General features: G+C 34.8%; 1 protein-coding gene across 8 annotated transcripts in view; it reads right to left on the bottom strand.

Moving 5' to 3' along the window:
• Nucleotides 1-1,214: 1,214 nt before the first annotated feature.
• Nucleotides 1,215-21,745, bottom strand: part of LOC142979461 (anoctamin-1-like) — a 37,519-nt gene continuing 16,988 nt past the window's right edge. For 7 of the 8 annotated variants that reach the window (XM_076124372.1, XM_076124380.1, XM_076124390.1 and 4 more), the window contains 15 exons: nt 17,816-17,976; nt 17,245-17,410; nt 16,427-16,547; nt 15,959-16,070; nt 15,360-15,520; nt 14,933-15,069; nt 14,112-14,378; nt 13,379-13,582; nt 12,816-12,964; nt 12,406-12,491; nt 11,803-12,008; nt 11,051-11,214; nt 10,464-10,581; nt 9,744-9,891; nt 1,215-6,527 (listed from right to left, as the gene is read on the bottom strand). In XM_076124372.1, coding sequence (XP_075980487.1) covers nt 6,364-6,527; nt 9,744-9,891; nt 10,464-10,581; nt 11,051-11,214; nt 11,803-12,008; nt 12,406-12,491; nt 12,816-12,964; nt 13,379-13,582; nt 14,112-14,378; nt 14,933-15,069; nt 15,360-15,520; nt 15,959-16,070; nt 16,427-16,547; nt 17,245-17,410; nt 17,816-17,976 — 2,364 coding nt within the window. In that variant the 3' untranslated portion in view covers nt 1,215-6,363. Of the gene's footprint in view, nt 6,528-9,718; nt 9,892-10,463; nt 10,582-11,050; nt 11,215-11,802; nt 12,009-12,405; nt 12,492-12,815; nt 12,965-13,378; nt 13,583-14,111; nt 14,379-14,932; nt 15,070-15,359; nt 15,521-15,958; nt 16,071-16,426; nt 16,548-17,244; nt 17,411-17,815; nt 17,977-21,745 lie in introns of all 8 variants that reach the window. The other variant, XM_076124406.1, reaches the window with a different exon arrangement.

Raw genomic sequence — 21,745 nt, 5'->3', positions numbered from 1 at the left:
TTTATTAAGGTTCGGAATTAGATTAAATATTGTTGCTTTTTTACGAAGAATGCTTACCGAGCCGTTTCTATCCTCATTGCGAAAACATTTATTTCGAGAGTCAAAAAGAAACTGGTAGGACTTTATTGATATCTTTTAGAAAGGACGAGGCCATAGGTTCCCAACGCAGGCGATGGGTATACGGTGCGCTAGAATGATAATTTTTTAAGCGAGCGGTTGTTCATATTAGCACAGGAACCTAAGTCGGTCTATTTGAAGCCGACAATAGAGACAGTGTAGTACCTATTTGTATCTATAATTCACTATGATATCGAGGTCCTTTACCTAATTCGGTCGACAAACTAATACCAGTACATTTCTTTTACGTAATTAGCGAGCATTCTTCGAACAAAATAATGGCAGGTCCAGACCAATTTCTGCGTAGTCTCAACAAAGAAATATAATCAAATTAGAGTAGCACCAAGTAGATCATAATTTATTTAACATGTTGAACACAAAACAGGGCCTTCAGTGTTCACAACGTTCACGTAATTAATCTTGTCTTCGCATTGTTTTATTAAAATAATTAGCTTTAATTGTCCTGTTGTGAAGATCAGTTTTCTTTTCTATATTAGCTATCTTGATATGACTGTGTCTGAGGCTCGGTCGCTACTGCATACGCCTGCTGATCTTGAAGTCTAGGGTTCGATTTCCGGGTCGGGCCAAAATCTATTCATTTTTCTAATCTAAGTATATTAGAAAATTTCTCAAGTAACCCGCAGTAAGTGACGTGCCCGGTACGGTACGGACAACGAGTTCGTCCCCAATTACATGCGACAATGTTAATATCACGCCTGTGGTATCAAAAGGCATATGAAATACATTCACGATGCTCTATTTAACAGTGATAATCCCATGTACCTATTAAGCATTAAGTACCTATTAAGGACGAACCTATTGGCATTAAGTAAATAATTATAATATAACTGCCTCCGTAGCGCAGTGATTAAGGTCACCACGTCGCTACCATTGCGTCGGGAGGCCGTGGGTTCGATTCCCCCACGGAACAATTATTTGTACGATCCACAAAAAAATGTTTTGGGCCTGGTTGTGCTTTGTGTCCGTTGTTTATATGTTTGTAAAAAGTCTCCGTGACACAAGAGCAATCAAATTCTTAAAGCGGGAGTTGTCTTTTAAAAAAATATAATAAGGGTTGTAATAAAATGAAACGCCAGTTAAAACTTTCCATATATAATAGATATAAACATTATAAACAGAAGCTTCTCCAGCGCTCGGACCAGAGACAACACTACTCTATGACTCTATGGTAACTACATACAGTGACACATTGATACAATGAACTGACAGACACTACTAAAACAGGCATTTTAAAAGTACCATTTTACTTTTGAAATCAGACTTACTTTAGGGGAAAAAGGAAAGTGTATAATCTTTCTTTCATTGTAGATATAATTAAAGTGTACCCAAATCTGGGGCCATTGAAGTTATCAGGAGGGAAAAACTGTATTAGACGTATTCAAAAGATTGTTTACGAAAAATATGAGTAAAGAAATAATCAAAATGTATCAAGTTACATTTTTTTGTAGCGATTAGTGCCATCTTTCGGGTGAAATTATAAACTTTTGTAAACATTTGATAACTTTCAACCATCAAAATGACTTCAAATTAATGTTATTAAACAATGAAGGCTTCAATACATTTAAAATTTTATTAGTATTTATTACAAATTGGTAACTTTTGTTCAATCAAATTTTTGCCTTTCAATTTACCTCCAGTATACATATTGGACTTTAAAAACATTGCAATAAGGTTTAAAATCTGAAATACATAATTGGTTCTGCATTAACTAATTGTGCGTATCGTATTAACAATGTTAACAACTGGGCAAAATAAAGCAGTGATGAAAAATTCAACACGTTTTGATACTTTTTCGTAAGGAACATTGAATCTTATAGTATCAAGAAAAATCTGAAAGTATAAAAAAATTAATTACGTAAAGCAGTTTACGATATTATCGAATATGAATGCCAGGAATTCTTAATGAAACTAACTTCTTAAAGTTATTTAGGATGTCGGTTAACTGAATTAGTTGATTTCAAAATTCTAACAGGTATGGCCAGTTTCGCCGCTGTAAATAACTATCAGTTAACTTATAGATGGCATTATTGATAGATATCTTGTCACTCTGTTATCTGAGACTTTTCTATAAACCGAGAAACTGGCCCTTGAAACTTTAACTTTTTAAATATTTTTTTACTTATTAAAAGTTGTTTTGTTCAATGCTTGGATTAATAAAGTAACTTTTACAAACAGCTAAGTATTTCATACATACATTTAATTTAGAAAAAGCGTTTTTGGAGATAGTTTTACAAAACATTATGACTAGGTATTAAACAACAGCCAGCGCGAGTGTTAACCTCGCTTTAAAAGTATTAACATTAAATTAGGACTCAGAAGCACCGAAACTATTATAAATTATCGTATCGGACCATTTTACAGAACGGTTAAATAAAGTAACAGTTTAGATTACTTACCCCCAGTTTCTGAGGTACATTTAACGGTAGTTTATCCATTCAATAGCGTTTAATTTCATAATAAACGCTATTGAATAGATAAACTACCGCTAAATGTACTCAGAAACCGGGGGTTAGTAATTCTCAGTAACTTTAAACTAATTTCTAATTAGCATAGAAAGAATAACATCACAGCTATTCAAAAAATAGTTATAAAAAGTTTATGAGTCTTTAAAATAATAAAATATTTCAACATAATCAATAAACCATGGTTATGATTATTAGAAATTTAATTACAAAACGTCATTATTATATTATACTCTCTTTACTATAGTGCATATTACCAATATAGACATATTTTTATTTAAAACTGTAGTATGGTCCGATACATTTATAAAATAGACTTAATAAACAAATGTTTCGTGGAACGAACATAACACACATGAGTACATTCAACATCGCATATACATTATACAAATTAACTTACATCTGTATACAATTAGGGTTATTTCAATTATCAAATCACTGTAACAACTGCAGCCTAAGATTTAAAAAAAAAACTCATGTTTACACGAGCGTGTGACAGGCGTCATAGAAGGAAATCTTTAAAGACAAATACTTTGTCCAACAGCAGAAGAATATTTACCAAAAATTAAACAATTTTGAAGTATTTTTATATAGATTATTCGTGAATATTAGCTTTTAATGCAATGTGAATCACACAATGTAGTAAAAGACAACTGTATCAATTTGATAACTGAAATAGTACCCTGATAAAAGAATTATTGAGCTTATGATGTGAAAAATCAGCTTTGACATAAAATTTTCCCTTTTTCTCACAGTTGTGGAAGGTAAAACAATAATTTCTGCATAATTTTAACGCATTTATCATATAAAGTTGCGCTTAAATATATAAATGATATTTATAAAGCTTATATACTAGCGATAAAATATATAATTATATAATAACAGGCAGTGTTACTTCTATATTGGCAAATATTTAACTCTGAAAATATTATGTTTCTTCATTGACGTTATATTACTTAAACTTTAGATATGAAAGCGATATATCGAATATTTAATCACTGTCAGGAATCAAGTTAAGTTGACACTACCGTAGATAGGACAATTAAAATGTACTGTAAAAAATATTTGTGTTGTAATATCTCTAAACATTATGTTTCACTACGTTTTTCTACTGAACACGTCGATCAGGCGAGCCATAGCGCGTAACACTTATAGCTTATAACAAGACACTGACACAGTACAATTATAATTGTATAAAAATTGAAAAAAGCTAACATTTCTGATACTAAAAGTCTCACTAGTAACGGACACTACGCTTGGCTTGGATGTTGGCCCAATGTTTTAACAAGAAGAATGTTGGGCCAAATGTTTAGTCAAAAGTCTAAGTTGATTGTTGGCAAATTTAGAATAATACTCGATTTCTTATTTATTAAGCCACATAGGTACTCCGTTACATATAATAATCAAAAACTAGCCTCGTTCTAAAACGAAATTAACGTTAAGCTATAACATCTTTAAATATTTCAACTACAAGTCGATTTTACCGACTGAAAGTCATATTTACCAACTGCAAGTCATATTTACCGACTGCAAGTCTTATTTACCGACTTCATTGACTTATCGACGACAGTTGTAATGCACGCCTTTTTGAACTTTGGTTATAATTATTTAAAATATTTTCTCATAAATAATTGAATCTGACTCCATTATAAAATATGTTACAAAAATGAGATTCTGAATAAGTCTCGAAATATAAAAGTTAATGTAAAATATTATATATTTATAGACGGCTCTTAAAAATATGTTCATGTATAAATAAAATCGGTTTTATTTTAGTTGCTAGTATGAAAACAAACACGCTGGCAATCAGTGACTAAAATCTTTAGAACTACAATTTCTAGGATTTGTGCAGTTTAATTTAATGTATGTATTATATTGTTAGACAAAATATACAATCACACTGTGATAAAATCATACATTTTTAGGCCCCCAAAACGCATATCAGGTCAGCGTGATGGACTCAAAGCCTAATCCTTCCCTTAGTCTGGGAAAAGACTTCGTCAACATTAATTGTTAAAAAAGCTAATGATTTTTGATCATAAAAAATATTGGTCACTGACTGCAAGCTCTAAGCAAAACTTTCAAACACTGACAAAGCGAACACCTTCCATCCTCGCACACTATGAACACCCCTTACAATACTTCACCCTAGTACTTCTCTTAACGACATGGTATTGTATGACTGATATGTGAAACTTATTTTGATTAAGTACGTATGTAGGATATCTGTTTGTTTATTATTATGAGTACTATACATATATTCAGGTCGATGCTATTGTCAAACAGCAAAACCAGAAGAAAACCAAAATGTTCATGACATTCTTCGCCTGAGGAGAGTATACTAAGTATAGGGCTCGGGTGATGTGGTGGGATATTGCCGAAATGCACTTGATGTGATACGCTTTGCTCGTCGCTACAAACATCAGTCGCGCGATGTCGCCAAACATTTTTATATAAATTGTTGCATTCAATGGAGTTCTAAAATATTTATTAGTCACTACTGCATGGTTTAAAAACAGGTTAAAGAGTTTTGTCCAGTTTAGTGGGCCTAAATAACTAAACCCATTACGATAAATTAGTATTTTAAAACCGACCTGAATATGTGTATAGCATGTTATAATGACATTGGATTTCAGGATATATTACTTAAGGAATATTTGTTTCCTATACATCTTCCTCTTACATACTTAACCTACACTTACTAACCACGTCCGTAAACTATCGAAAATTGATCGAATTTCACATTTTATGTAAAAAAAAAAGTTAATCTCAAACGTATAAAGCACAAACCCAAAGACAAACTAAACAATATATTTTTTAAATTTAGAAAATTTCAACAAACGTTACTTGGGAACTGAGGTTTTTATATTTTAAAAGTTATATTCTTTAATTATGTATTTTTTTCTTATTATTTATAGTTGGACGAATATTTTAGAAACCGTTATAAAGAATGAATATTGTCGACCTATTGAAAATAAGCTTTCTATGTTTTACGTAGTAAATCAACATTTACGCCATAGACATATTTCTTCTTTTATCGCATAGTTTTTCATATAACACATTGTGTTCTGTCTCTCTCTCTCTCTTTCATATAAAAAGAGATACAATCAAGCAGTAATGTGTTATTGAAAAACGTCTTATTTACATAGAGTTGTTAGTAGGAAAGTAAATGCCTCCGTCAAAGTCCACGGCTTGTAATCTCTTACAAAGGGGTAATAACATCTCGTGATACTTGAGCTCCGTCAAACGTTCATTAATTGCTCGCATACAATTACGTCTTACGTAAGAACTTTGGTATTAACAAACAAACGCTTCACACAAACTCATTTGAAGCAGTCAAACAAATCATATTTTTCCCCAAATCACATACAAACCTTTTAATCCTCAAAATCTGCTTTTAACGACAAGAAACCACTTGACAAATCTATTTACGGGCAAAAAGCCATTTGAAAAAATATAATAATGTAATGGTTCTAAAATGCGATTGAATATTAAAGGTTAGGATACCTCTTTGTTTACACTAACATTTAATTTTCAATCGCGTTAATACCCGTTACATTATTATATTATGTGTACAAGGCACGAGACTTTAAGCCATTTGCCATAACTTTTTACCGACAAAAATTAATATCAAATAACCTTTTACCGAGAAAAAGCCACGTAAAACACATTTTTGCCGGCAAAACAAAAATATTACCAAACAAAAATGTCTCATTATACCGGGAAAATATTTCACGAAAGTCACGCGTATTTATAAGGTATGTTACACATGCGCGGGGGGCGGGTCGTCCTCAACTTCGCCGACGACGTGCTTGCCTATGTCCCTTATGTCTTGATGGTCTCCATGAGCGGCCAGGTCGAAATCAGACCCTGAGAGTGAAGCGATGTGGTTCCAGTTCTGTTCAGTTGTGTTCTCTGCTGTCTCCCCTGTCAGTTTTAAGGTATTATGTTAGTAAGAATTCTAGTTTGGAGGAAGTTTTGTTGTAGGCTGAATAATTTAGTTAAAACTCTTTGCTGCTTTAAATGCTGGTTGACAGAATGTGTAAGATGTTTTCTGGACACTTTTTAGAACCGTTGAATAAATGTAGAACAGTTATAACTATAAGGATCTAATCTCATATATCTTCAAAATAAGTCTGTGTTTATATTTGTTTGTATGGTCTGCGTTGATTGCGTCAATATTGTAATCCTGTCTTTAAAATACATACCTTATGTCAAACTGTAACTAATACAATTTATTGTAATCAATCTAGTCTACTTATTCGTAAATTGTATAATCAATATAGCGAGAGTAACTCCTTAAAGTAAGTCAGTCTTGTTTTTATATATACTATTCTAGATATCTCACATTAAATCAACTTACTAGACAGACAATAAGGACATTTTAGAAGCACAAAACATGCGCCAAAACCCACGCTGCCTGTAGCAACTAAACAGATTGTGTAATATTTCTCTCAAACTCAATTGTGTATGAAAAGTGTTAATACTTATATCTATCATTCAAAATGTATGTTATCTTGTATGTATGTTGTTCTACAAGCTGCAGAAAGCCGCCTAAGTAGTATTAAGCTCAGTCGATGTAAAACCCATGTAATGTTAGACTAACTACGTGATTCTGCGTAAGCCAAACTGTTGTGCGGCCAAATGTTGGAAAAACAAAGTGCATTGGAAAAAATCATGTTTTTTTTTTAAAGAAAATATCAGAATTCTTTTATACCCTTTTCAGATAGGATTAGTTTATAGGTATCAAAAATGTTATATAGTATTATCGACATTTCTGATATAGCAAATCTTTTAAATGATTATTCAGCTACATACTGAATTAAATATTTTTAATAGAAAAGACTGTCATGTTGTTACTTTTTATAGAAATATAGAAAAATATGCACTTTGATTTTCTTTGGTTAGTAATGTTTCCTCCTTAACTATATTTTTGTGTCCTGTGTAGAAAGATTTTCGTGGTCTCATAGCTATGAATGTATGGTATAAATAGTTATTTTTCACGTCTCAATTCCATCCAAACAATTTATTCCAGCGTATAACTGTCCATAGATACTCCAATATGCGTACACGTACGTGCACGCTTAGGTTATTTTATCACAATCACACGTGACGCAGTAATAAGATTCTTTATTGAAACTATTATAGCACGCTACATCCAAAAAGAGACGCTGTTTTACCATTTTTTTATACTACTTTATACCGTACATACAATCCTAAAACACACAAAAATCATTCTACAATATTAAATAACCCCAGTCTCCCAGGCATGCGTGTTAGGTGATATTTGTAACAAAGGTTCACTCACACGGCGGCAGTGCCGGCGGTAATGCCGGCGACGACGCTGCTTTACTTATCAATACTTAGTAATAAGCGCGCTTCAATCACAAATTATATTATTAATTTTGTGAAAAATATGTTCTGGGAAACTTCAAAATAAATACTTTAAATTGTTTTCAATTATTGTATTTTCAAACTAATACGCTAACGCTACGTTTTTCCATCATATAACCATGCAAGGAAAAATAGTTCTTGATAGGTGAAGTGTGGAGAATCGGTCAAAACGTATTTATTTTTCCTTGTATTAAAATACCTTATGATGGAAAATCTCTACGTCACATTATTTAGTTGCTGCAATATCTTTATATCGTAAAGATGATTGTTTGCTATATTTTGAAGTTTCCAAAAACACAGAGACTGCATTGAATGTGTATGATACATGTCTACCGAATAATTTGGGAAATGCCCCATTTTAATTTTCCATCTTGGTATCCTTATGAGGTCTCCTGGAAAGCCTGTTATCCTAAAAAGCGTAGAAAACCCCCCAAAAAGCTTATTTTTTCTTCTTGAAAATGGCTCAAAATTTCGATTTTATAAAAAGCTAAAAGCCGAAGACTTTTTATAAGCGAATTTTTTTGTAAGCGTATTTCACCGTTACCCATTGCAACTACATGATTCTATAAATTTTGATGTACAAATACTTCACAAAAATTTTAACACATCAATTGATCATTTTCGACCCGTATTATATTTAGTTCCTTATTTTTAACGTAAAAAATCCCCTCATCATGATTTATTTTGATGATTTTTCTGTGAATTTCTTTCAGCCGATACAAGCTATTCATAATTCAATGACATATACATGAACACAATGTATTCTGTACATAAATACAAAATGTCGTATGTTACACCACGCAACAGGCATATATGACATTTCAAACAAAACACCATTCTCAATGGAGGGTCGTAACCCTTAACATTTTCATACTGTTATTATAACACACTGGGGTGAAGATGTATCAAGTCAATTGTAAGGGAGGTTGAAATGATTCAAGACAATTTTCAAACAAACATATGACTAATTGTTCAAAAACCAGTCGATGTTTCGTCGTAGTATCAAACACACAAAACACAGTCTTTATACGGGTACAGTTCACTGGTATTATTTCAAATAATTATAGTAAATTCTCTGAGATAAGTTGAAGGCAGACTTAGAGAATGTTCATGACTTTCCTAAATTGATAAAAAGAATGATAAAGATTGGATAATCCCGTCAAGTAACATCAATATACACGACGTCAACTAGAGGATCGTTTCGATTTTTGTCGGTCAAAGTTTTGGTTTCTGCTCAGCAGACATAAATATTATCATTATAGCTATTTTGTGGAGGTTATTTATTTATTTTAAACTTCTTATACAAAAGTGTATAAAGGCGGACTTAATGCCAAAGGCATTTTCTGCCAGTCTACCTTGGGGTGATGCAAATATGAAACTGTTATCCTCCTTTGATGTACTAGTCTGTAAGGTCAATATAATATAAGACTTGGTCAGCTAAAATCGATTGCCAAAAAAAACAGGAAAGTTTTTCTCGAGACGATCAAAAGTCTTATAAACGACTGACATTCCGATACCAAGACAAACTAAATAACTCATAAAACAAAACAAACCAACCAAAACACATACTACAAAACCCCGACCTTAAACAAACAATCACACTACCATGACCTTCTGAACACTCTTTAAGTTTCCAAACATACCAAAATTTCTACTTGTCAAAGTGAACCAGTGATCAGTCCCCGCGGTTAGTAAACCCAACAGAACGAAGCAAGCGTGCATACCGAGTCTACACGGGGGTAGAGAGACCTTGCGGCGGCAGCGAGGAGCGCGCGCGCGCCTCGTCCAGGATGAACGTGTTGATGACGTAGGCCTCGCGCCGGATGCGGTCGCGCAGCTCCCCGGACATGTCCGGGATCGCCCAGCGCACTATTATCATCACCAGGGCCACTACGTTCTGTGAACAATGTTTCTTAATATTCATATTTGAAACAATATGTAGGCTCTGGCTCTTAAGATAATACTGTCAAAAATGTTGCAACATGAGTCTATGAAGACTTCAAACATGAAATTCTATGTCTTCTATTCTATATTTATGGTTACGTATTCATATTTAAAGATACGCTCTAAACAACCTTTGTTCTGGTAAAGGGTAACTCTTTTTTGAACTCTCGCGACTAGTACACATAATATTATAATGTACACTTAGTGAAAACCAAGTGAGGGTAGGCGTCGAAACTCGAGCCGTAAGGATACGACGCTTAGCAGCCACATCAGTCAGCTCGTGACCACGGTCGATGTAATTCGATCGAAACGTCGGGCAGCAAATAAGGTATCCTAACCTTTAAATTTTCAATCGCGTAAGACCCGTTGCATTATAATATTAAAGGTAACTCTTTCACAGTATCTTACGTACAATTCGTACGTATACGTATCTTACAAAATGCATATACGTACGTGTCAAATGTTGTCATATTATTATTTTCAAACAAAACCGTAGTACAATAGCTTAATTTAATTAGAGCTTACCTCGAAAACAACGACGAAGGCAAGCCTAGCTCCAATAATGTGCCAGTACCAGTTGCTGTGCTGATAGTCCTCGCCTTCGCTCGTCCCCGTACCTGTACTGTACCAGTACCCTGGGAAACTGTATATAACAAAAAGTTAGTTTAATAGTAAGCACTAACTCCATAACTAGTTGCGTTCACCAATGGATAAACGATCTGTAGGTTAGGAGACTTCTGGCGCAGTCATTCCATAAATTGATGACCGCTTAGTAGTATTTGAACTATAGTTGAGCCATTAGAAACGAGCGAATTATGACATAATTAAAAAAATGAAAGGAGTAGGACAATGTGTAAGTGCGAGCGAGAGACTTCGATAAAATGACGTGACTTGATTCGCACGTTTGAAATGGTGCAACTATAGCCGTTTCCATGCTTCGGAGGGCATGAAAAAGCTGGTCCCGGTTATGGTCCACTAAGATAACAGTCGTTAATTTTAAAATATTTCGAGCGGCCCGCTATTGGGACCTCGCTCCTACCGTATTCTGACAAAAGTATTTTTTAAAATCAAAAAGGAACCATAATGAGTAGCACCATAAGGTGTATATTCACCTGCACATAGTCTCGTTGTAAGTGGTCTTGATAGGTCTGTTCTCAAGCACGGTGATGTTGAAGTCAGTCAGCGAGTGATTCACGTAGTTGTGCAACGTTCCGTCCACTGTGGCCGCGTACACTAGGCGCGGGATGAAGTCCGATGTGAACGCTATTATGAAGCCCTAGAAATATATATTAATTTGAATTAAATAAATTGACGTCAGGAAAAGCTTCTCGTTAGCTAACATAGTACAGAATATCCAAAATGATTGCTGAACCGGATGCTATGCGACATGTCGAGTAATGATCTGTCACATACCATTGTAAAAAACAACTTACATTATAACGATCGATACAGGCCGTTTGTCTTACATAGTGTTGCGTTCTACGCGACCTTAAAGCGAAGTTGCAAAGGCGAAAATCCCCATCAAAATTCATAGTGTAACTTTACACTTCTATCAAGCCGATACGCTTATTTCCGATACGCTTATTTGTATTTGCGATGCATTGTAACGCGCCTTGCGCATTCCACAGATTTAAGCTAATCCCAAGTCATTCCACAGATTTAAGCTAATCCCAAGTCAGTCAATATGTCTAAATAACAAACATTTCGTTTAGAAGATAATTTGTTATACAGGTAATCCATTTTAATTTTGTACTAGTTTTGGTCCCAGCGAGAATTTTAAGGTACTCAATTACTAGCCTATTCCGGTTTAGGGTTTAAAGACTCCTTTTTTGGGGGTCACAGGTATAATGTAGCGTGTACTCACATTAGTAATAATACTAAGTTTGCCAATAGAGTCGAGTATGCGGTACCAGACGCCGATGTCGTTGACGCGCTGCGGCACGGGGCGGCGGTAGCACGTGAGGAACTTGCGCGCGTCCAGGCGCATCTCCAGCACGTTGTTGATGAGCGCGAACAGCGGCGCCAGCGGGAACGCCGCCACGAAGATCGTCACGAACCCGTATTGGAGCACTGCAAGAAAATATAAAGGATTAAATACATTTAGTTAGTTAGTTTTATTGTGAACGTTTTACTCTGTCCTTTTGGCAAGATAGATTATACAGCGAAGTAAAAAGACACCTAGAGTTACCGATCTTAAGAAATCCAGAGATGCGGTTGCCTATGCAGATATTTTATTCTTTACATTTCCGGATGCGGATGCAGATATTCTGCGTTTGCGGATACTAATATCCGCAACACAGACATATAGTGCTGCTACAGACATATAGTCTTTGCAGCAGTACACGTCACAACACAATTGGAAGTGTGTATGTATACCAATTATTGAAAAGGTAAAAAGAAATACAGTTGGAGTAAGATATGTTTTTACAGCAGTGATTTTCACTAACAGTATCTTTAGATAACTCACCCATTTCCAAGTATTCAGGAAACAGTCCCATATTACCAAAGTCGACCAGCTTGAAATCTTTCACCCACTGCAGAGGACTCTTGATCCTGGAAATATTCAACAAAAACTTATTAACACTGCATCAAAACTATAAACGGGGAAACATGGTCTACCTTGTAATCCTTACTAAATATAAATAAGAAAGTCTGTCGTCTGTATGTTATGCTTTCGTGGCTAAACGACTAAACAGAATTTAATTAAGTTTAGAACAGAGGTCAACGAAGATCCGGAGCTAGTCATAAACATTATTATTTTTATTTAAAAATGTGTTCCTTAGCAGGCTAAATTTAAAATCAAACAAAGTTAACAGGATAAATCGCGCGGGTCAAGTAGATATTTAAAAAAAACCTAATTATCATATGGATACGTACTGTTTTTTCCTTCCGATAGTACGTATAATGTTCCACCACTTGAGCAAGTACGGCATCAACATCTCCACGATAGTGTTTATAAACTGCTTGCCCACCATTATGATAGCCAACTGAATCGATAGCTCGAGCAGACAGCCGCCGGGAGCACACTGGAAGATGAATGTAATTAGTAGGTAACATCAACAAAAGGTTTACAGAGCATTTGTGACTGGATGTTATATAAATAAACTACTATTAGCTAAAATATAATTTTCTCAGCTAAAACTTGGCTAAAGAAGTATTTCGAACTGAAAACTATTGTATATCTACACATTGGATTTCTTTAGCAGCACATATTATGCACTTATCTTCATGGCACGTATACGCGAGTTTGCGTATACGCATTCTTGTGAAAAAAATATTTTTTAATATATTCTATGAAAAAGAATAAAAAAAGAATAATGTGAGAGAGAAAAAATCGTAATGAAAAAAGATCCTTTACATACGTCTGATCTTTTTTATAGATAAGTAAACATCTTCAACGTGATTATTAGCTATTAGAACAATAAATAAACAACACTCACCTCTTCCTGCCTATGTCCAAAGAACAGCACATAAGCGCCCGGGCGGCCCACGAACTTGCCTTTAAAGAACGCTATATAGAATATCGAAGCGTAGTAGTTGACGAACTGTAGCAGGTATATCTTGAGTGTGAGCGAGTCGTCGAACTCAGTCTGTGTGCGGAGCAGTTCCTTTTCTGTTAGCCATTCTGCTAAGTATTGGTATACCTGGGAAATAAATAAATTTATTAATAACACAGCAGATAGAATAAGGTATTTGCCTTTATTGACTGCATACAATGATAAAACGATGATCCACAATGCCGTCCTAGGTAATATAATAGTTATGTACATAGCATAGTAATAGACAATGAGCATCAAAAACAATGTTTAACTTTACTACCAGATCTACTAAAAAGGATTTGATTGACTGCCAGACGGTCGATCCATTACTGGAATGGGTAGTTGACTTTATAGGGGTTATCGAAAAATTAACCTTAACTTTAATTAACTTGCACTCGTAAAAGATTCATTTCAAATCAAACTATGTAATTTTTTACGTTATTTTGAAATTGTAATCGTAAAAGTTACAAATACGGCTGGAAATGCCGAGTTTTAGTACCTGCATCCCGCTAACGCGAGCCGACTAATCACTTTTGAAGTGATATTCATGTCTGATATTATAATAGACCGGCGAGAACTTAAAACGGCACTGAACGGAGCTATATTGCGTAAGTAATAGTTCAAAAATACTCACATAATTAAACATGCAGATGAAACACAAGTTAATACAAGCGGCTGTAGCGGTGGTGAACATAATAGGGCTGTAAGTGATGAGCACGCTGTCGTTGTGTCGCAGGATGCTGGCGCCCAGCAGCGACATGCGGTACAGCACCACGCCCAGCACCGTGGCCAGCGCCAGCAGCACCAGCAGCGCGACCATGCTGAACGACATCAGCGTCGCCGGGAGACGCATGCGCCAGAATGGAACCATTGGCTCGCGTTCGCCGGTTACTACGTTTAACTGTGGAACATATGATATGAGTATTAACTGTTTAAAAACTAACTGTGACTCTTAAGCAACCGTTGGCGCGGTCATTCTATAGATGGGTGACCGCATAGTGGTATTTGAACTGAGCATCTCCGTGCTTCGGAGGACACGTGAAATCGGTCCCGATCGTTGTCAATTAAGATAACAGTCGTTAAGCCATGTCAAAGGTATTTCGGGTGGCATGAATCACTTTGACACTAGGTTGACCACTAACCATACGAAAGATAGATAGATAGTTGTTATACAATCATACGTTAAAAAATCAGTTCCCCTTCAGCTTAGCGGCCGTTTGAGCTACGTCGGCTCTTTTTAAAGCAGTGTGGTATTTTTACACAGGATGCAGCTTTCCATTGCTCATTGGGAAACCCTATCTGGACTTCAGAGTGAAATTTGAACCATTATCAAATATCTCAATTTTATCATCACATTGTATAGTATTATATTAAAGCTACTCAATTTATAAAATAAAGAAAACATTCCTTAATATGTACATCTTATTTGGTCAAACATAACATAAGTGTATTTACCTGTGTTCGTTTGACATGTGCTAATCTCGCTAGATACTGCGGTCGCGGATGTTCCTCGTACACGTCGAAGCCTGTGAGATCCCAACGATGTGTCATCTCGGCTGAATATCGTTTCCATAGCTCCAAGAAACAGGCCGCTATATAACAAAACACATAACATACATTTTAACATAGATTTAATACTACACGCTAAAAATAAGGAATTAATTAATCAAAGAATCTCTAGAAACCTGTACTGGTAACTTATGTATGTTCGAGAATTGTCAATTGTATGAAAATAGTACGGGTTCTAATTTGAAAACTGAGTTTAATGACAAATCGGTTTTAGGTGTACGTACCAATCCGCCGTAACGTAACTATGCGCCGTTATCAAACTAACTTGCTTCATATAATTACTACTAAATATTAATATTAAAATGGTACTCACCCCAAAAGCTCATGAATATAGCAAAGAACACAGTGGTAGGGTTGTCGAAGAGGTACGTGATCCGAGACTGAAGACACGTCGCGTTGAGGTCCCAGTAGTCGCAGAAATAGTCGCATTGCGGACACATCTTTATTGATGACTTGTAATTGCATACCTCTTCGCTGTAAAGACATACAATCTTATTCAGTTGAAATAGTGTTTAAGATCGTGTAACGATTTTTTACGAAGCAATATTTATGTTTTTGGTAAATCTTTTACATAGTGGGTTCGTTACTGTTGTTAAGTAGCAAGGAACTCTTGATATTGTTTAATTTTTTTGTGAACTTGAGTATTTCGAACACTTTAATCAACTGATTTTGTCTGATTAGAAACTACTTAAGTAGTTTATTCTAACAATGTAATTATATATATTATGATATTTCTTGCTAGATGTCGCTACTATACTATAAAAAAAATTAAGTATTGTAAAATGAACAGTAACTGTCTACCGGCCGATTTGTTAAGTTTTTAGGGATAAACGGCTAAACCAATATCGTGATCTTAATCTGTGCAGGCCAAAGCACGAACTAAAACCTAAAGAAATAAAATGTAATACATACCTGGGTACATTAGAGTAGACAGTGGCCGCTGAGTAAATAACGCAAATCAGTCCAACTATAGAAGCCGGGATCAACATGTGTGTGTAGAAACCTAGCCAAGCGAAGTATAGTCCTGAAACAAAATAATATTCAACTGAATAAACTACAAACAGCACATAAGAATACCAGATAGGTGTTATTGATATTTCGCCAGAGTTCACGATGTTTTAAGTTCGATTTGCTTATCGAGTAAAATGCTATAGGAATTTTTCCATTTCTAGTGTCCGCCGTATTTGGCAATAGGTTCTTCCCGTATTCAATGAGACCAAAATTACAAATAGCAAGAGTGTTTACTATACGCCTCTCTTTGCCTACATCGCCTGGATGGACAAGCGTGGTATTTTTTTAATCCTTTTTCTTACTATTCAGGTCACCTAAAATCTTTTTGTTGGAGTGATTAACAAGTTTTAATTGTGTTTGGGTACATACCTATTTTGACGCCGAAGTAGTCTTTAACATAGTCGAGCGGTTGGTACTTGAGGCACTTGGACACGGCCGCCCACTCCGTGTACAACAGGTGACGCATTGAGCCGGGAGTTTTGAGATCACCCTGTAAATAAACAATAGACTTTACTATAGCATTGGATAAATATTCAATGATTGCCTCCTTGGCGTCATTGCCGGTAGTATCCGTCTGCCGGTCACGAGGGTTGGAAGAAGTACTATTGTGCTTTTCTAATTTATATAAATTTGAATATTTTCGAGACTAGACCAAAGTTTGACAATCTTAAATTATTATACTTAAATTGCAATAAGCTCGCCCCCTATTACATGGGACTAACATTGCTAATGGCGAAATTGAAAGCACTCTTATCTGTCGTAAATGTGGTGTCGGTTGCCACTCCCGCATAGGCGTTTTGAGCCACGAACGAAAGTGCACTAATTCTATCTGACGCCACCTTAATCATCTGCAATAGATGTATACAGGCCAAATACCCCTCGTGTGTGGAGCGACCGAGAGCCGGTCGCCAAAATTACACCCCGGCTGTAAGGGGTACTTTTCTTTCTCATATTTAGGGGTTTATATATATAGTTACTTCCCTTTTTAAATCTTACGAAAGCTTCATAAAGAACCAAGATTTCGGCCGGTACACGTCATTTAAATATCTTAATTATCGGTCGAATCGGACGGATCGGATTTTCGGATCGGATCCACAGACAAGAGGGTGTGTATAATTTTAACATCCGCAGACGAGAGGTGAATGATGATGATAATTATGTATTAAGTAAACTACAACCCCACTTACATCGTGCAGAGGATAAGCAGCGCTATAAGTACAATTAGAGATCAGTCTTGCGATGCCGAAGGCGAAGTCGTCGTTAGTGTCGTCAAACTTCTTCCTGTCCAGGATGAACTGGACTATGCGGGAGCGGATCGACGGCGTCCAGAAACATTCCGCTGTCATGTCGAATCTGGAAACAAAAGGTTTATTGATTAATAATACATTAGTTCACATATTTGAAGAATAATTTTGATGTTTTGGACGTTTAGGTAGACTTTTAATTCATTAAACAATCTTATTTTTTTCAAAATCATCAATATTTTTCGCATTTAACGCGTGATTACGCGTTAAGCGCGAATTAATCAAGAAACAAAATTATTTGAACCAAACAGTTTCGTACAGCTCAATGGGTCCATTTTACTGTATGAAACTGTTTGGTTTTAGAGAAAAGCTATTTTGTCCCCATCCGCTCAGTGTCAAAGTAGACAGCTGCCGATACACACATGAGATCTTTAGTATAACAACATTAAAACAAAGATTTTCGGTATTATGCTTTAAATAAAAAGTACATTACAATTACATTCTAAGTACTCACAAATATTCCTTATCCTTAGAATAAATGGCAGTAAGTCTGTGTTTCCTCTCGGGAAACATCTCAGTGTCCACCCTGATCTTGGACATGAAGCGCTCCCAGCACTCGCCGGCGCGGTCTATCAGACCGTTCGTCTTCTCCTGCACGTCCTTCAGAGCTGTGGACTGATTCAGACGGATGGCCGTGGTGACTACGGTGTGAGTGGTGGTCGTTTTAGCGGTATGGTAGTGTTAAGTGGGTGGGCTTTGTATTTTTTAGCATCGTAATAAGAGGGTACACAATCAATTAATAGTTCAGTCAACCAGTCACCTCATGCCCAAATAAAATTTTAGAAATATCCTATTTTACTGTTTACATTTCTCAAGATTATACTATGGTATAGGAAAAATAACTGAATATATAAATCAATAGAAAACCCGTTGCGTTAACTATAGGAATTAAAAAAAATATGTTTTGCTAATTGCTCTTTGTACATGAAGCCCACTCACTTAACAATAACATTTGATAACACTTTAACAATTAGTATTTAAGACAAAATAAAAGCCATTTTACTATTAACAAAAAACAGTAATTTAAAATACTTCGATTTCATTAAAATGGCTCTCATTTCGAAGATAGACCCGGAAAGTTAGTCGACAGAGAAGTAGTGACATAGCTCTTATTATTATTTGTTTCATAATTAAAGTATAATGTATAGTAACGACTGTTATTAAACATTACTTGATAAGAATATAGCGTCCATAACAATTGCTGAAGCAATGATAAGCAGCATCAGCAAATTACGTGATTTGATTATGGGTATTTTTTTTTCAAATCATACATGATTAGGTAAATACAATCTTAAAGGAAATAAACAGTTTAGCTTCATGTGTTTAAGATTTTGGATCACGTTTCTGATTCCATATTTTATTGTAACAAGTACTCGTATACGAATATACACTGAAATTTTTGTGCCCGCTTTTGGATTTTCATAAATATAATATTTTAAAGAAACATTCCATATTCTATATCGTCATAACTGATTTAAATCATCGTTTAAGACTTTAGTAGAATAAATTATTTTTATTAAGAAGACTTTTAAGAGCTCATGCCTATAGAAGGCTTTTCATGGCTCTCTTCTCATAGCAGAACAATTTCCGTTTCTCTTCCGACACTACAATCATCTGCAAGAATACCCATATCATTAAATTACCGGTAGTTTTCAGTTTGTCTAACTTTTATCAAACTATAATAACTTGTAAAACTATCAATATTGATAAACAGACACACTATTAAAAGATAATAATAGATTTAAATAATTCAAACTAATCGTTATGTAATCCAAAATCTTCGTAATCTATCAACAAGTTATAATCATGATTTACTTATACTACTGTAGGTCTTTCATAATCATTGATACTACAAGTGTTTGATAAACTACTTTGTGCTATGGATTTGATTGTGCAATACAACAGAAAGGGTATGGAAGAAGTTGTTTGGTAATACCCATAGAGGTTTGTGCTTTCTTTTATTTATTAGTCCATAATCACCAGTGAATATTACATATCTAGGTATAATATTTGCGTAGAACAGTCCCACTCCCTCACTTCAAAGTTCAGTTTTCCATTTAACCAATGCAATAATATTATGTGTAGTTAAAAAGTTCCACAAGCTTATCCCAAACTAGACATACATATAATTGCTTCTAAAGTAACGATCGTGTAACTTTCTAATTTACCCTTTATGGTGGCCCTAAATCTAAGTACCTACGCTAAAATGTTTTTCAATCTTATGGACGTACTTATGTGTACCTATAAAATTGCGTAAAAAATAATGTATTAGTTGACTCCATAGATAGCAAGTGTGTTCTAGGAAATAAACTTGTCATTATCATGGTACTATAATTACAATAGTATATTAAAATATCCTCATTATTTACAAACATAATCAGTATTATCGACACGTGACACAATGGGGTAATTACCGCATTGTCTGATATATTTAATGGAATCGAATATAACCTTCCTCACGTGCATTCTCACGAGGCCTACCTCATTGGAGTTCGAAGGTTTTCAACTTATTTTTGGTATACGATTCTCCTCGGTATATAATGTAGGAGAACTTGTCTTATAAGTTCTTATATAGTTTCTCGTAAATTAATGACTTTGCTATCTTTGGATACCCGCCAGCGTGGTGGACTCAAGGCCTACCCCTTCTTCATTACGGGAGGAGACCCTTGCCCAGCAGTGGGACCCAACATATTAATGGATTAAATTTATTTATAATTTATTTATTATGAGCTAAATAAAATAACTAGCTTTTAATAATACTTTAAAAGTCATTGATGAGATATCTAAAGCCCATTGAGTTTCACATGAGCCTACTCACACAGCAGAATAAAGGCCTTCTATTTTTACCAAATACTTCTGCGTCATCGTAATAAAAACTCAAATATAAAATTATCAAGTTCATTGAACTATAATAAGATGTAAAACGATAAATATTGATAAACAAATAAACCACTATCATGTATTAACAATACCATCTAAGACAGCAAAGTTGCACCAGTTTTTCATAATATATCTATCAAACAACTCTCAGATATTTCACAGTAGTTTTCATAATTTGCTGTTACTTTATCTAACAGCTAGGTTACACGTACACGTAGTAATAAACTGCAAAACTGGCTCTAAGAATATCTGTATATTTGTAAAACATTAAATTTATACCATTATTGTAACGTACACAAACGTGCACGCGAGCACGTGCACGACGAGTGTATAAGCTCATGTTCGTTTGACAATCAGTTTATGACCATTCAAAACTATCTAAATATCACTCCAAGATTCGAAATAATTGGTATAGAAAGTTTATTCATTAACTTCAACCGATTTCAAAAGAAGAAGGATGTTCTCAATTCGTCGGAATTTGTTACACGTTTCCGTGTAAATGAAGACATCCATATAAATATTATGAAAACAAATAAACAGGAATATTACAGCACCAGTTTCGAATTACACAAGTTAAAACCCTGAACGTTTTTCCTTATATAAAGTAGCTTAGTTACAGAAGATTGTTAGTCATTGTATTACATCAGGTTAGCTCGAACAGACACAATTAGCGAGTGCGCATACCACCACCGGTTAATCACTATATTAGTACACAAACCGTCTTACTAACCCCCAGTTTCTGAGGCACATTTAGCAATAGTTTATCTATTCGATAGCGTTTAAGCTCATATAAAAAAACAGTTCGAAAACATAAACTGCCGCTAGATGTACCTCATAAACCGGACATAATAAATGTCGTGTAAGTTCTGATTAGATATAGTGTTTTGTCACTTTCAATCAATTTTGAAACTGTATATGAGTGAAGGTGACAAAGTAGTGTATAACTAAACAGAGCTTACGCGACGTTTATTAGTAAGACAGTAACTACATAAGAAATTACAATAAGTCGAATAATTGATTTGAATCTGAGGTTTGTTTTTGTATAATAATACTCATACGCTGTCATACTCGGTCGAATCGCGAATTTTACTCGACGTTTGATCGATCGAGTAAGTCCATACTTTTATAAGTATTGATTTTACTAGTTTTAAAGTAAATCTAACTATTATACTGTACGCGAGTATTCAGCTTTGGAAGTTGAAAAAGACATATTTTTTTAAATATAGGTACGTATTAAATAATCACAATGTTAGTTTTGTTATAAAAAGTTATTGGAAAGTTAATATTTAGTTAAAAATACAATTTACAAATTAATCGTACATCAAAAGACAGTTAACAATATACAATACAAATCATTCACAAAGTTTTATGTCACAACATTTTAACACCTAACAATATTATAGGGGTGCACGGCGATGCCCCGGCCAAGTTCATACGACATCGAGCACAGGTAACATGAGCATATTGAGCATAGCTTAGACTTAATTCACACTTGGACGGAAGC

The sequence above is a fragment of the Anticarsia gemmatalis genome, chromosome 2 (genome assembly GCF_050436995.1).
Source record: "Anticarsia gemmatalis isolate Benzon Research Colony breed Stoneville strain chromosome 2, ilAntGemm2 primary, whole genome shotgun sequence".
NCBI classification, from domain to species: Eukaryota; Metazoa; Arthropoda; class Insecta; order Lepidoptera; family Erebidae; genus Anticarsia; species Anticarsia gemmatalis.
Note: the sequence above shows the minus strand (reverse complement) of the source record. Positions and strands in the feature narration are given on the sequence as shown.